The 15,458-nt window shown below is 50.9% G+C and overlaps 1 protein-coding gene across 1 annotated transcript in view; it reads right to left on the bottom strand.

Moving 5' to 3' along the window:
* The window catches only part of IGHMBP2 (immunoglobulin mu DNA binding protein 2), a 40,888-nt gene that overhangs the window by 9,545 nt on the left and 15,885 nt on the right, over window positions 1-15,458 (bottom strand). Inside the window, exons 8-9 of the mRNA XM_086612948.1 lie at window positions 13,408-13,582; window positions 4,232-4,414 (exon numbers count right to left, since the gene is read on the bottom strand). Coding sequence (XP_086469074.1) covers window positions 4,232-4,414; window positions 13,408-13,582 — 358 coding nt within the window. The remainder of the gene's footprint in view (window positions 1-4,231; window positions 4,415-13,407; window positions 13,583-15,458) is intronic.

Raw genomic sequence — 15,458 nt, 5'->3', positions numbered from 1 at the left:
GGGAAGGGCAGCTTCACAAGCCCCCACTGCAGCCTCTCCTTCCCAGGACTCCCAGTGCTGCACGTCTGTTCCTCCGCATTTGTATGCCACCGACCGCCTTCGCTGCCCGTGGGCTTCGGACATTGCTCACTCCATTGACAACAAAAGTCTCCTCTCCTGAATGAAACTCGTTTTTCTCCTGTCTGAAGCTCTTGCTGTTGTAAGGCACGGCTGGGAGGGTACGGAGCTCAGCGCCGCGATGACAGGGTGCCCAAGGCCCCGCAGAAGAGCCCCGGACGCACCTTCCCCAGTCCTGGGCACATCGTGGCCGAGGGCAGAGCCCCTCCCTGGCTTTGGGCACTGGCTGCCTCAGCCCGGCAACTGGATCAAACAGAGGCACGAGGGACCTTCCTCATTTCTGAGGACTGCAGGGACCAGCAAACAACTTCACCTTCCATGATCTCCTCTGGAACAGGGCCACCTCCATTCCCCATTAGAGTGCTTCCCCCCTGTGGAGGGTACGGCAGGTTCATCTCCTCTTCTTTGTAACTTCTAACGTAACAGGCTTCCCATCTCCTTCATTCCTGCTCCACTTACTGTCCGACCACTGTCCACGTCTGTGTAGACAAGACTTTTAGCAAAAGCCAAGTCCTCCACGTAGATAATCCTGATTCTTTGCCTGCTCACAGTGGCTGTGGAAAACCCTTGCAGCATTTCTGTGCCAGGAATAACCTCAACCCTGGGAATGTCGCTTCAGAGGAGTAATTATCTACCTAAATCTTCCAGGTGAGAGAATTCTCCTGGAGCGGGTCCAGAGAAGGGCGACTAAACTGGTCAAGGGGCTGGAAAATAAAACTTGTGAGGAGTGGCTGAGGGAGCTGGGGCTGTTTAGCCTGGAGAAGAGGAGGCTGAGGGGAGACCTGATTACAGCCTACAAATACTTGAGAAGGGATGGTGGGGAGGTGGGGGGAGGGCTCTTTACATTAGTGATGGGTGACAGAACAAGAGGAAATGGGTATAAGCTTAGTCAGGGGAGATGCAGGTTGGATGTTAGGAAGTGTTTCTTCTCTGAAAGGGTTGTCAGCCACTGGAATAGGCTGCCCAGGGAGGTGGTTGAGTCCCCATCCCTGGATGTGTTTAAGAATAGGGTGGATGATCTACTTAGCGATATGGTTTAATGGGGATTAGGGACGGTTGGACTCGATGATCTCTAAGGTCTTTTCCAACCTAGAAATCTATGAATCTATGAATTCATGCTCTTCTACAGCAGTGAGGTTGCAGCAGAACTGGCTTTTACCTCGGAGAAAAGGTCTCCAGTGCTTTGCTGTCCCTTCAGGATGAAGGGGAAAGGCACTTCTCCCACCTGCTGCAAACCAGCCCAGGCTGCAGAGATGGGTTTTTTCTTCCTGCAGAGGTTCTTGGTCTGTGATGACGAGCCAGGTTGTCCCTGCAGTGAGCCAAGGGATCCAGGCTCGGCGCTGTGCCCTCGGGCACACAGCACCCTGTGCTCCCTCCGGAGAAGGTGGTCCCAGCTGGGTGGGCTGCACATCCCAACCGAGGGGCATTCGGGCTTCTGAGCATCTTCCGGGGCTCACACTACCAGGAGAATTCCCTCATATTCCCCATCGGTGAGGGGGTGTTAGCCCAAAAATAGTGCAAAGGGAAGGGACACCTAGTACTGTACTTAGATAAAAACTGACAGCAGAAACTGCTGGTGATTTTCAAACCACCTTCTTGCACAGTGAGTCACAAATGTTGAACGTGAAGAACGCTGCTTGCAGCCTCCCTGACTTAATTCTGGGGATGCGTGGGGGGTTTCTGATGTGCTTCGTCACCTATTTCAGAAGGAAGAGAGATTTTGGGAAGAAGGTTTTGCTCCCTTGGAAATACTCTGCCCTGAAAAGATATCACAGGAAACCAAAGTTTCCTTTTTTTTTTTGCGAAAAGATGGTGCGGCATAAATCGGTGAGAGATCACAGACCAAGCGTTCCCGTGCGGCTCCGATGGCAGAGCAGAGGTTGGTAAGGAAACGTGAAGCTGTCTGGAGCAGAACTGCACTTTTCCCAAAGTCCAATCTTTGTGCCTCGGGTGAGGTAGGTGGGACTTTCAGCAAGAACGCTGCTCAGGGCAAGGTCATGGTGGGAGCACAGCCTTGCTACCAGACCCTGGAGAGTCGTCCCAAGTGAGAGCCCACAGGTAGCAGGTTCTACACGTCCAGCTGGACCAAAAACTCTCTGCCACAACTCATAGCACAAGGTGTTTGTGCCCAGACCTCCTCCCAGCCACGTCTCCAGACTGGGACATGCTTCTTCAAGCTTCACCTCTCAAAATGGCCCCGAGGTCACTGTAAATCCAAGGTGAGGAGACAATCACAAGGGCTGGCTTTGCCAAGGCCAGAGGGGTGGTGGGGGCTACAGTCTGGATGACACCCGTCAGATCTTTCCTTAAAGGAAGACCTCAAAGCGCTTCTAGCAGAGATGGAGCTCCTGCTCCTTGCACCACGCTCTGGGACTCTTTGGGTTCCTCGCCCACCACCCACAGCCCTTAGGAAGGAGATGACAAAAAGTTACAGACCCAGAGTTTGTCAAATGCTGTTGCTGCAATTGCAGCTGCAGCCCAGGCTTTGGCTGCTTCCCAGGAGAGCAGGGAACTCCTGTGGGCACTCACCAGCCTTCCGCTTCCCTAGGATGCTTCTGCTTGTAAGAGAGCTTTTCCTAGAACTATTAGGGAACAAAACTCACTCATTTCTCGCTCAGGTAAGGTATTAAGCAAATCATGTGGCCTAAGCCAACAAAAGGCATGAACTGCTCACAAATATCATGAAGGAATTTGTACTAGAGACCTAAACACAAGAAGATCATGGTCTGATATCGAGCCCCTGCTTTACCTGGTCTTCTCCAGAAGCACAGACACTTTACATGGTTCAGTGCCTGAGCTGAGGATTGCTGTATCCATGCGATGTGTCAGGAGGGCTGTGGACTGACAGGTTTGATTATGAGTTCAGAAACCAGTTTCTGCAGGGGAAGGCCCTGAGCAAGGGACTAAGCTGCACTGCGGGCTAGAAAGAAAAACATTCACTCCTTCATCAGCTATAGAAATAAACCAGCTCATCAGAATAACAAAGTCGCCTAACTTCAACTTTTCAATCGATTTCCTATTTTAATGGTTTCAAACCATTTTGCCTGGGGCTCTTTACCAGTTGCTGGTTTTAATTTGGAAAGTTAAATGGGGAAAAAAAGCAGGGCAAGGAATAAGAACAAGGGTGCCGGGGCTGCCTCTAACACAAAGCTTGCTCTTCTCTTCCCATCCAGGCAGCGTTCGCACTGCTCACGAGTAAGATTATTTTGAAACAAGTATGATAAAACGGCCTCTGCAGCTATCTCTGTCCAAAACTGGATCTACTGTGAAATGGAGAGATTCTAGGGGAACACCAATTTTTCCAACTCCTCAATATTTGCATTAAAAAAAAAGTATTGCTAAAAATACAAGAGCTCGATGCAGGCAAGCACTGTGGTATTTTATGTTTCTCCGAGTCCAACAGAGAGAATTAAATGTTTTCCCATCCGCCTCCCAGAACTGCACCGACTGCAATTTTAAAAGCATCAATTATTGACTGTCGCAGCGGGTGTTGGCAAACAACTGCCCGTCCCATGTGCAAAGGAAAGGAAATGCCAGTCATTGCCCCTAAGTCACCAACAAAAAGGAGAACCGCTGCCGGCAAGGACCGGATCTGAGGCCATCAGACCTGCCTCAGGTCTGTCCTGGCAGGACAGGCTGTCCAAGCTGGAACAGGAATCTTGCTTTTCGATCTTTCTGATGTCAATGTTGGGACTGAAGACGGGGCACACGCTGGCCCTCATAATCACATGGACATGTGGAAACACAGTAGAAGACGGGTGTCTGGTCCTACCCTCGATGAGAGCTTCAGGTGGAGAACCACTGCTTGGGGTACGCCTGCTGCAGGCCAGGCCGTCACATATCCTCACCAGGTGCAAGGGGATTGCATTTTGTTGCTTATCATACCAAAGGAGGAAACAGAAGATAACTCTGCCTGAACTTCCTGTTACATAGGGAAAAGGACAGCCTCCCCCAGTTAATGCTTCCTCGATGAAACACAGGATGAAACAGAAATGCCATCGCAGGGCCGGGAGGAATGGAAAACTCCGTCGCAGAGAAGGGACTTAACACTGCACATGGTGGGATGAAGAGGACATCTCTGCTCAGACACACCAACAAAGAGCCAGGCACTTACCTGAGCAAATGCTGGGCCACTGAGGGGTGCGCGGTGAGCCGGCCGCCGTACAGCTCCGAGGAAGCCCACTGCATGATGGCCTGGTGCATGCGGTACTGCACCGTCAGCATCCTCACAGCCTTGTCCCCGTACCGCGCGATGAGCCGCTCCATCAGGCTGAGCGAAAGGCCCTTGGCAGCAGCCCTGCACGGGAAAGCGAGTCAGAATGGAGCCCAGCTGTCTGCTCTGGAGTGATGAGCTACAGGACAGGTTTAACCCCCTGTGGACTGGGCAATCAACCAGCACCACCTCACTGGTGCTGATCAGCGCCAACGGGGCTCCGTCGCGATGCCGTCGGGGCACCCGCAATGTTTACTCCGGACCCTGCTGAGCACCCTGGTGCTGTCCTCCTAGGATGCTGGGATGGTGTTACCTCCCGGGCCCTCCCGCTTGGGTACCACTGGACAGTGGGAAGGGAGCATGGGATGGCTGCAGGTCCTGAGCATTACCTTTCAGGGTAGGCACCCCAGCTGGGTGAAGACCCTCAGGGGCAGATGTCTGCCTCACCCAGAGATCAGATTGACTTGAACACGTCTGGGTGGAGAGATGCCTGCTTCCCTTTCCCAGTGGGAAACACCTCGGGCGAGATGCAGACGGCATGGGCCACCCCTGCCTCAGCAGGCGCTTCTCCCACCCGGATCCACTCTGTGCGGTTGGAATACGACAAGCAAGGACACCCAAGACCTCCACTTGGGGAAACAGCTCCAGAACAAAAACCTCTTAACCTGGAAGCTCGTCCTGTCGACACCCTCCGTCACGCTGCTCATAACGAGCCGACACCGCGTCTCCCAGCGTAACGTTACCGCGAGCTCAGCAACGGCATCGGGATCCCCTGAGGCATTAGTGCCAGGGCCTGATCCCACATCCCAAACGGCTCGCTGTCAGCATGGCCAGACCTCGCTACGTTCTGCTGCGACACGCGCCGCCCCGGTGTGCTCACTGCTCCGAGGCCGCTCATCCCAGACTAAGGCATTTCGGCGCTTATTGCTTTGTCACCCGTGTAGGAAACCAACGCTCCATCGCTTCTGGCAGAGGTCCCGTGCTTCTATCTGCGACACAAATTAATAAAGCTCCTTTCAGGGGCCTAATTGCTTTCCCTTTGCCATACAGAAAGGGTTTGTCCGGAGTGTCGCCCAACGGCACCGCCTGAGGAAGAGGATAAGAATCGCCCCACTTTTGGGTTTGCATTTTGAGCGTTTCGCAGCACAAAGAGCTTTTTCATACCGCGTGTCCAGCGCCTCGGACGAGGCCGTGGTTCATGGCGAGGGGTCCTGGTTGCTACCAGAACACAAAGAACAAGCACAGCGCTGATGAAATGCTGATGGAGAACAGCTCGGGGAAACTATTTCCACCAGGGCTAAGGGCACGGCGCGCGTCCAGCGCTGCCGTGGGAGGCACCGCATCGCTACGCGGCGGCACGGCGCGCGTCTCGTCTGTCGCGTTAACCACGGGGCGCCTGGTAAACACAACAAGAGGCTGCCAATTCGTTAAAACTGCAGAAGAGAAAATCGAGGGGAGATCTTTCCGAGAAGTCGGGTCTCACTATCCCTCCTTCTGGCTGTGTCAGAATGCAGCACACGGGGAAAAACGGGGTGATGGACTCTGAACGGACGCAGCGGCAGCACCTGGGGGACAGCGCTGCTTTTTCACGGGCGGCTGTAACGTTAACACGGGTGCAGAAGCTGCGAGGAGGGCGGGCAGGTTTGCAGTAAGGATGCTGTGCTTTACGCCACAGATGTTTCCAGATGTGCCGCGCGTTTTGCTGCTGCTGATGGACCACACTGAGGTTGGCCACGAAGCCCTCCACTCCCCAGCCTCCCCTGGGACCCAACACCCTCTGCCCATGGGCCCCATTTAAGCTCAGCACCGGCCCTTCAGTCCCTGCCTGAGTTATGTCCTAGCTCTGTCTCCTGGATGGAGAGATCTACGGACCTTGGATCGATGTTGCAGGTCACTTCGATCCTGTCTTTAGCTGTATCTTCTAGATGGGCTCTGGGCCCATGTCGTGGCTTTGTTTCTAGCCCATCTCCTGCTGGGACCCCCTGGATGGACCCTGGGCCTGGTTCACAGCTTGCTGGAGCTGCTGCTGAACCCCACAGCCAGCCCTTGGCTCTGCTCGCTGTGCTCAGACCCCGTGGGACCGTGTCCTGTTGATGGTGATGCTGTTCCTGGTCTTTGCTGCTGCCAGACACTGGCTGTGTAAGTCACGTCAGGCAACTCAAGTGAGAAGTGTGGGATACTCAAATAAGATGCTCTCGAAGTCTTAAAGGGATGCAGCGAGCTTAGCAGCCTTACCAACCAAAGGTACCTCCCGTTCACCTTCGGCCTTTCCTCCCCTCCCTTGGCTCAGAAATTCTGGCAAATCTAAGAGCAATCCTAAAACTGATTTTCATGCAGAATTGGCAGGAAAACCCTGGTGTTTCTTAACAACAAGTATTCTGAAGTGTTCCTTGTAATAACATACAAGAAAGCATGGAGGAGGGCATTAAACCTCACAGCAAGCCTTAGAAACAGTGCTCTCCTATACACTGACAGCACAGTTTCCACCGCAGGGAGCTACATGAGGTTATACGTTGAACTAATAATGAGGATATTAAACTGCTTGCAAAATTTCACCTGTTAATAAATTCCCTATTATTTTACCGCTCAGTGAATTCCTACAACGGTTCATTTCTATGCCGACAAAATCCTAAGAGCGCTGAGCAAAAGCTTTTTAAGTATCAACGGCTTCAGAGAAATCAAATTGGGACAGGAGGTTGGACAGACAGAATCGCGCTCCTGATGCTCAGGACTATCTATTTTGAAGTACCTAAAGTAAATCTAGGCAAGCCAAAATTCCCAAAATGAGCCCACAGCAGCCAGTATTTGCCGCTAACCTGGTCTCACCTTGCTTCACGTGCAGGAAAAGGCTGCGCTTCGCTCCGACGCACCTTCCCGGGGCTGGGTGAGGGGGCCAGTACCAGGATGGATCTCAGGGAGGGAGGATGAGACCCTGCTGCTCTTCACAGGTAAGCCTTCCTCCCCCAGCTCTTGGAAGAAACGCTGCACGTTAAGGGTGATAGCTGTAGCCAAGTGGAACCAAATGTTTCAAAGGCTTTTGTGCCCACCCTGGTGTGAAATACCCTTTATGGGCCGGGCGTGAAGAGCCAGCCTGCCGCAGAGATGTCAATGATCGTTACTAGGGGGGACAAAAGGGAAGTGTTTCCCATGGAGAGCTGGAGCTGTGCCTTATTCATCCTCTGGATAGCTGGTGTCCTCCCTGAGAGACAGGAGATGCTGGTGTGACTGATCTCCGCTGTACGCCGTCGAATTCCGACAGCAAAGCCTGGAGAGGGATGACACTGTTTTCCTACCTCGAGAGCTCTGCATTAAGCTCTTGGATGTTGGAACAGGCTGGACATGCAAAGTATTAGCTGTCCTTTGCTTTGGGTCCTGGTATAGGCTTAAGAGCTTTCACAAATAGGTAAAGTAGCAGTAAGTGAGGCTGTGCAGAACTCTGCTTTTTTCTGGATATCGTGGATATTTTTTAATCCTAGCAAATACGACGGAGGAGGGTAGCTTGTTCCTTCCAGCTGCAGAGGTTACCAAAGAAAACCAAGGCCTGACACTTGCTCTTCAGTGACAAAGCAAAAGCAAATCTATTTGGCCCTGACACCCAAATCAACGGACTGCTGAGCACGGAGGATGAGCACGTGGATTTGGGATGGCGGGGGCATCCAGACAGACTGCTAACAAACAAGATAGCAAAATATTCCTGAGCTTGTCTAAGAAATTAGTTGAGAGCAAGAGGTCTGATAACTATCTGAAGAGTGTGAAAACAAATTAATAAATCAAAGCCCTGATGTGGAGACAAATTAATTAGGATGCCAGAAAAGGATGGAATGAGGAATAAAATGAAAACAAGGAAAACAAATGTTCCTGTCAGACAGCAGAAAGTGTCCTGGCACAGGCCCCCGGGACCGGGCCAAAACCCAGCAGGAGGCTTGAAGCCGATGCCCCTGAGCTGTGGAGAGGGCTGCCAAGAAGGGAACAGGGGGCACCAGTGTTTGCCACCGCTGGGAGGTCTTTCAGAAGAAACACATCCAGAAACACATCCTGAGACGTAGGTGAACGTACTGTAAGGTGTGTGGGGATGCCCTCTGCATCCTGAGATAACTCCAGGCATGCCAAAAAGCAACAGAGAGGAGCACCCTGCGGACTCCCCACCAAAACTCCCTTAACCTCAAGTGGAAAAAAACCTGATGACAATCACTGATAAACGCTGAATCCATGGAGGAGAAAGCAGGTAACAAGAAGGTAGTTACACCAGCCAGAGTTCGGCCCTGAAAATAGGAGCCCACCCACACCAGGCCTGCTGTCATCAATGGAGGGGAAGGGGAAGGCAGGAGGGAGGGTTTGAGTGCTCGGCAGGAACCATCCCTGGAAATAGCTTATCCTTTTCCCGTAACCGAAGAGGAGACGGCAGGTGACTCAGTGCCTTAATTAGATCTGGCAATACCTAACGAGATGGAGGTAGGAGGAATTTGCCTTTGTGCTGCATGTGGCAGCCCATGGGGACTGTGAAAAGCGCAAAGCGGAGCTCTCCGGCGTCCGCTTGGTTCGCGCGGCGCGGGGACGGTGCTGCCGAGAGGAAAGCTGCGTTCCATAAAGCACGTGCTTTGACTTGGGCAGCAATTAAAAGCCAGGCCAGAGCTCAGGTCTGTAAGAAAAAGAGCTAATAACGTTTAAAGGCATTTATCTGAAAAGTAATTGGATTTCTCAAAAGAAGTTGTTCTAATTGATCACAATTTGTCGGCTTTTACACCGCCGTTGGAGGCTGTCGAGGCGGACGGTCAGCTCGCTGCATATCTTCTCCATCACAGCTGGTCGGGGGGGTTCACTAGGCAGCAACAGAGTTTGAAAGAAAGAAACTCTCTTCTTCCAGTGTTTGGCAGTTTCACTTTCTACCAGGCTAACACGTGTCATCCCGGGTATTTTCTGCGGGACAAATACTCCGTGTTGTGCTACTTAAACCCTTGGCAGATCCAAACGGTCTGTCCGAGAGCCCTCTGCTCTACAGAGCCAGCAGGGCTGAGGGGCACGTTGGTAACGTGGAAAGGGGAGAGGGAAATGTTGCTGTTCCCACCAGAGGCTAGGATGGGGGGGAAGACTCCAGGTCGGCACCCGCCTGCTGTGCTCCCACTCTAATTCCCGTATTTACCGTTAATACCTACCAGTGTTCCCATCTGCAATTAACATCTGGGGGGCTGCTACCAAGAGCTCCCACTGGGATCAAAGGTAAAGCCATAAAAAGCTCAAGAAGCTTTATTTTCCACCTGTTTTCCTGCATTCTCAGTCTTCCAACAGTCAGCCAGCTGAGCCACGGGCAAAGCTTGAAAATACCCAATTTTGAGTAATCTTACTTAACAAGATGTCAGCCTTTAGAAGTGAGGGGAAAGGCAGTGCAGGAACAAACTCGGGTCTCAGCTTTTTCAGCTATTTTAACGGAGCTGAAGACCTCCCAGACTTTCACACTTTGATGGATTTGCTTCACGTTAGCTAATAGGTTTCCAGAGCTACTCAGGGAACCAGGAGAAGACCAGCTGGCACAGGCAGCAGCATCAGAGCAGCTTTGCCTTTTAGGCTGAAACAGAGACCTGCCCGGAGAGCAGCAGTGTTTGAGAGCACAGCCCATAATTCTTCCAAGTGAGCTGAGGTCAGCTTGGCTTTCTGCACTTTATTTTCCAGAAGGCGACTGTCTGCGAGGCTGAGCTCTGGTGACTGGTGTCTTCTCTGACCAGCACCAGGGTCGTGGACCTGCTGATGCCTTGAGCAATAATTTTGTTTAATGTAGCAAGTTTCTTGGATCATAATTTACTGGTGAGTCAGGCTGAGATATAAATCTGTTAACACTATTGATTCAGACACACATTCTCTCTGCTCTACTTTATTTTAAATCTGTTGAACTTTAGGAAGGGCAGAGAGTGACACGGTGTTTAAATACCCCTCAGGTTCCTCATCCAAAAGGGATTACCCCACAAGAGATGGGAGCTGACCTCACAACTGACTTCCCTGCACAGCTGGTAACTCTGCCAAGGTTGAAGATCCAGGAGATCTGACTTCTACCCACACTCTCTCTTAGTTTTACAAAGACCAGTTCCTCGTGCAGCTCAGATTTTAAACACACTGAAAGAACACGTACAAAATGGACAATATTTTTAAAGAAAAACAATGGGAACAGCAAGGACAAAAAGCTTGAAGGTTTGAGTCATACCTATAGGATCTAAGGAGCAGAACAGTGTTTCTGATGGGAGAAAGTGGACACTATGATCACCTGTGACCGCAGGAGAGAGGCAAACTAGCGGCAGCTTTCCACTGCAAAGTCAAACGAAATCAAAAGAAAGGAGGAGAAAAGCACCACTACTCAAGCAGGACCAGGAGGAGATCCAGGAGATCTGCAGCAGATGGATCCTACCAACGAGGAGCTTTTTGCTGTTGACTCCACGATGCAGCACCAGCAATGCCCCTGGCATCAGCCATCATGACAGCAGAAGAAAGCAACTGAGCAGGTGATATAATGTTTTTGGAGCTCTTCTGAAGAAAATCTGCCTCGCTTCAAAGAGAGGCCAAAACTGACCTCAGTTGAGAGTTAGACCCATTCACCCATAGTACCAGAGTTGGTATTTCTATTATGTTTTGCCCTTAATCTGACAGTCTTGGGGAAAATAAGCCCCTAGGCTCTGTTCCTGGGGCTGGGCAGCCCTGTCTGCCTCACTAGCACATAGTTGCTGTCTTGGGACCACAGTGACTCTTTGGTGAGCATCTTCATCCACCTGAAGCTCCTGATCAGCACTGCTGCGGCAGGAGCGTGAGATATGAATAGGCACACGTCCACAACCAGAAGGATAAGCAGAGGAAGGGCATCCAACTGCCTCTTCTCTCTTTATTCATAATTTGGAGCAACTCACTGACACAGGCAGAGAGAGGGGTGAAAAGCCCCAAGCAGTGCCACTGCTCAGAAGGGCAGTCGAGATGAATCCTGCCGGCCAAGGGCAGCACGAGGAGATGAGCCTTACACATCACTTGAAGAAAGGAATGATAACCCTGAAATTAGAAGGACCCAACTTCAAATTTCTTCTTGTGAGTAACCAGATACTTACTCCAAAAAGTACCGTGCACATCAGGCAAGGAGCTCTTCTCTACCAGGAGTAGTTTTGTTATCCGACTCCAGGCCAAACCAATTCCCTACGAATATAAGCAAGCGAGGCTCTAGCCCCCAGCTAGCCCCTGACTGCAGCTTCCCACCCCAGGCTAGTAACATCTGTTGGCTCAGCAGAGGTGACAGCCTCTCTCCAGCTCCCCAGCCTTGGTTATCCGTTTGGCTTCTGCGTGGAGGTAAAATCATTTATTCCTGATTTACACATGAGGAAAACCTAGGCACAGAGACACAGTAAATAAACAGTGAGACAAGAGGGTAGGGGGTTCTGGACGGGCTTTTTTCGCAGTCCCCCAGCCTAGATACCTCCACCAGGCAGCGGAGGAGCATGCTTATCCCCTGCCAAGATGTGCAAAACAACAAGCGTTTGTGCAGCTGGTAGCGGGAAAATGAGAAGATGATCCAGCGCCTTATCGTTATTTGCACCAGCTCTCAGCCACCTGCTGGGAGCTGTCTCCCTTGGATTTTTCATTTCCCTTGTTCGAAATCCGAGGGAGGTTATAGATATGTATCTCGCTCACTATCTTTTGGAGGCAGGAGGGAAGGTTTACGGAGTCGGCCCTATTTCTCTGCTTCTGCACGATGACGGCGCAGTAATTCCAGGTCTGGAGCGAGATAAACGCGCGCACTTTTATATTTTAAACCACCCAAAGGCTCCCCAGTACTATTTGGAGTATCCCCCTCGAAGCACAGGCAATTTACACCAGCCACAGATCCTTCCCACAACCTAATTGTTCTTAATACGCACGCTGTAGGGGTGGTGAAGTTTTATCACCCCCGCGGTGTGTGTGATAACGCGGCGTCTCGGTGGGCCAACTCCCACATTAATACCTGAAATAAATAAACGTGCAACCACAGAAGCAGAATCTAATAAAGGGAAGAGAAGACTTGGATGAAAGCGGGTTTGAGCCTGAATCCACTCTACACAGCCTGCAGTCAGCACGGAGGAGGTAAAGCAAGGCACCCTTCTTGCCAGGCAAAAGGAAACCTCATGTAGAAAAACAGATCATCTTTCTTAAAAACAAACATTTTAAAGTTTATACGTAAATACTGGTCAGTGAAACCAGAATTTGTGTCTCTGTTTTGTTCACTTTCTGTTTGCTTACCGTTTTACTAGTTTGAGTGGCTGATGTGACTGTTTTAAACTGTTTTCTGAACAACCTTCCTAACCACTGGGAAAATTACTTTCCCAGAGAGAGAACAAAGAATCCAAACACAGTGCTGCTAAGCAAGTGGGATCGAGGAAGTATCTCTGCTGATGATATGTCTCTCAGGAAAAACATCTGTCAAAACATACACAATTCTGAGTAATGCAATAGTAGTGCATAGCACAAGTACCCCTCCTCACTAAAGGGAAAAACCAAAGCACACCACGCAAGCTCAACACGGCCAACTCTGGAGCTGGGGCATGTTTCAGGGACTGGTGGAAGGATGACAAGCCCACAGAAAGCATCCATCAATCCCACAGCAGCACCAGCGGGACAGCACCCTCTGATTTCACACCGTTTATCTGCTGTTTCTCCTGCCAGGACCTGCCCCTGGCACAGAGGCCGTGGCAGCGAGCAGGAAGGTCCCCGCACCATTACAAAGGCTTTGGAGCAGAGCTCTTTCCACGATGGTGCAGAGCTACCTCTGACATTTCCAGTGTGACAGATCTCCCTGAAACGTGGTTTGCCAGGAGTTTCTGCCCCTTCCTCCTGCCTCACTGCACTCGCCCTCCCTGCCTGCCCTGCTTTTTCTGCAGAGGATCCTCTCCACTGTGGGCACACGACTCCTAAGTAAACGTGGGACAAGGGCAAAAGGCAATCTCGGAGAAGGCTGGCACTCCAGCTGCTACCAATAAATAATCCACATTAATGAAACGTCTCGACACTTTGAGGCATTCAGAAACATTTGGCTGCACAAGTAACAGGAAGACCCGGGACCAGGAACGGCTCCTTACTTGTGGGAGATGACGGTGGGGGGCAGCTGCTTGTGATCCCCGGCCAGGATGCACTTCCCAGCCTTCAGCAGAGGTATCCAGCAACTGGCTTCCAGGGCCTGGGCACACTCATCTATTACCACCAGGTCAAAGTGGTTTTCGGGAAGCAGCTTCAGCGGGCCGTCGGAGGAGGCACCTGGTTAAAGGAGAAGGTGCACAGCTTAGCAGGGAAGCACAGGAAAGGAAGCAACCTGGTTTTAAAATAAACCACACATGCTTAAATTGAGACCGGGGGAGGCAGGTAAAATAACGTTTCTTTGCAGAGATTTAGAAATTCAGCTCTGTGGTCTGTGCCAAACACATATACATTTGTATGTATGTGTCAGGATTGTTTTTGCCAATTCCTGTTTGTCTTTTTTTGCCCTGGCATCTGGGCCCAAAAGCTTCCAAGCATCTTCGAAAACAACAGTGAAGCCCAGATGACGAACAGAACAATGTGCTCAGGGGCTTCACCCAGGGCAGGAGCAGAGCAAAAGCACTAACGAGCACCCACTCTCCTTCTGCCCTCGAATGCAAACAGAGCCTCTCCCCCACCAAAACTGAACGGATGAGGGACTCGAGAGTCGCCTCGTCTGACACCCCGAGGGACACCCCGAGAGGGAAAGCTCAGCTGAGACCCCGACTCTTCTGCCCTGCGGACCCCGGCCGTGCTCCTCTGTCCTTCCTCATGGCAGTGGGAGAAGGGAAAGGACAGAAGACTGGAATAGCTCACGGCAAGGACTATTTTTTCACACCAGACATCCATTATGTCAGCCAAACAACCCCCACACAGGCCTTAATACAACCCAGACATGAACCACTGCTGACCCACACCTTGATCAGACTGTGAACTTCAGAGGCATCGAAAATATCACCGCAATTCGTAAGAAAAAGGGATGTGCAAGGAGGAGAGGAGGATTAAGAAGCCAGCGTGCCAGACAAGGAGATTTTTATTCACAGCTTCCACAGCCATGTTTTTTGAGAAGCCCCCGTGCTACCGCAGCACAGCTCTGAAAGCAGCTCCGATCAGGGGCGATTTTGCTTTGCCACTGCGAATCCTGCTGCCTCTGCAGCTTTGCACCAGTTCAGATGTTACAGTCTTGTCAACCGAGACACCATGTTTTCCTTTCAAAACATTTTCTCCAGCCTGTGTGAATCAGCTCTGGTAACAAGGGGCACGTGTCTTGAACTTGACTTCTGCAATTTTGCTGCGCTGACAGTGGAAGGAAAATAAATAAGCAGAAAGGTTCTTTCTATCTCAAAAAGACTGTACCGATGTGGCACGCAGCTGTGCAGATGGTTTGCTCCCCTTACAGCCCTGCAGCTTGACTTGAGTTTCCTGAACCCCCATTAACTAAAGGTCACTGGTGTCCCTGTGTGTTGCCACGATTAAACTCTCTCTCTGCTGAACCTAGCGACAGAGCAGCTTGGCTTGCACAAGCAGTAATTCCCATCAAGATACGCCGTTTCAGAAAAACACCAAAATTGCTTAACTGAGGAAAATAAATACAAAATCCAAACGCTTTGTTTGTCACCACCTTCCACTGAAGCAGAATTGCACACACCTCCCCACTGGCTAGCAGGCCCCCGAAGGTAATCACACCTGATCAACGCAACAGTCAGCACAAAATACCAGTTTTACTGAAAAAAGGAAACCTCCCTCTGTTTTTCAGTAAAGTTAAAAGAAGTGAGAGGCCAATTCCCAGCAAATAACGCACTGGGAGGATTTATCTGTCCTTTAACCTTCACACTGGTAACTTGTGAATGCCCCATCAGGTTCTTTTTATGACCTAAAATCACTGATGTTTCCCTTCAGCAAATAATCCCCGAGCAACCAAATCTGAAGATTTTAAGTGCGCCCTGGAGTATGATACACCTGATCCAGGAAAGCACGTTAGCACATGTTAAAATTTAAGCACTTATGTCCCCCTTCGATCATAAGGGTATTGCTTTCCTACCTGTAGATGCAGATGTGCCCACATGTGCTGCCTGACGAGAACCTGGAGCTGTTCCCTAAATCCCATGTCACTGTC

The sequence above is a fragment of the Tauraco erythrolophus genome, chromosome 6 (genome assembly GCF_009769465.1).
Source record: "Tauraco erythrolophus isolate bTauEry1 chromosome 6, bTauEry1.pri, whole genome shotgun sequence".
In the NCBI taxonomy this organism is placed as follows: Eukaryota; Metazoa; Chordata; class Aves; order Musophagiformes; family Musophagidae; genus Tauraco; species Tauraco erythrolophus.
The sequence above is the reverse complement of the archived record's forward strand: the minus strand, read 5'-3'. Positions and strand labels throughout refer to the sequence as shown.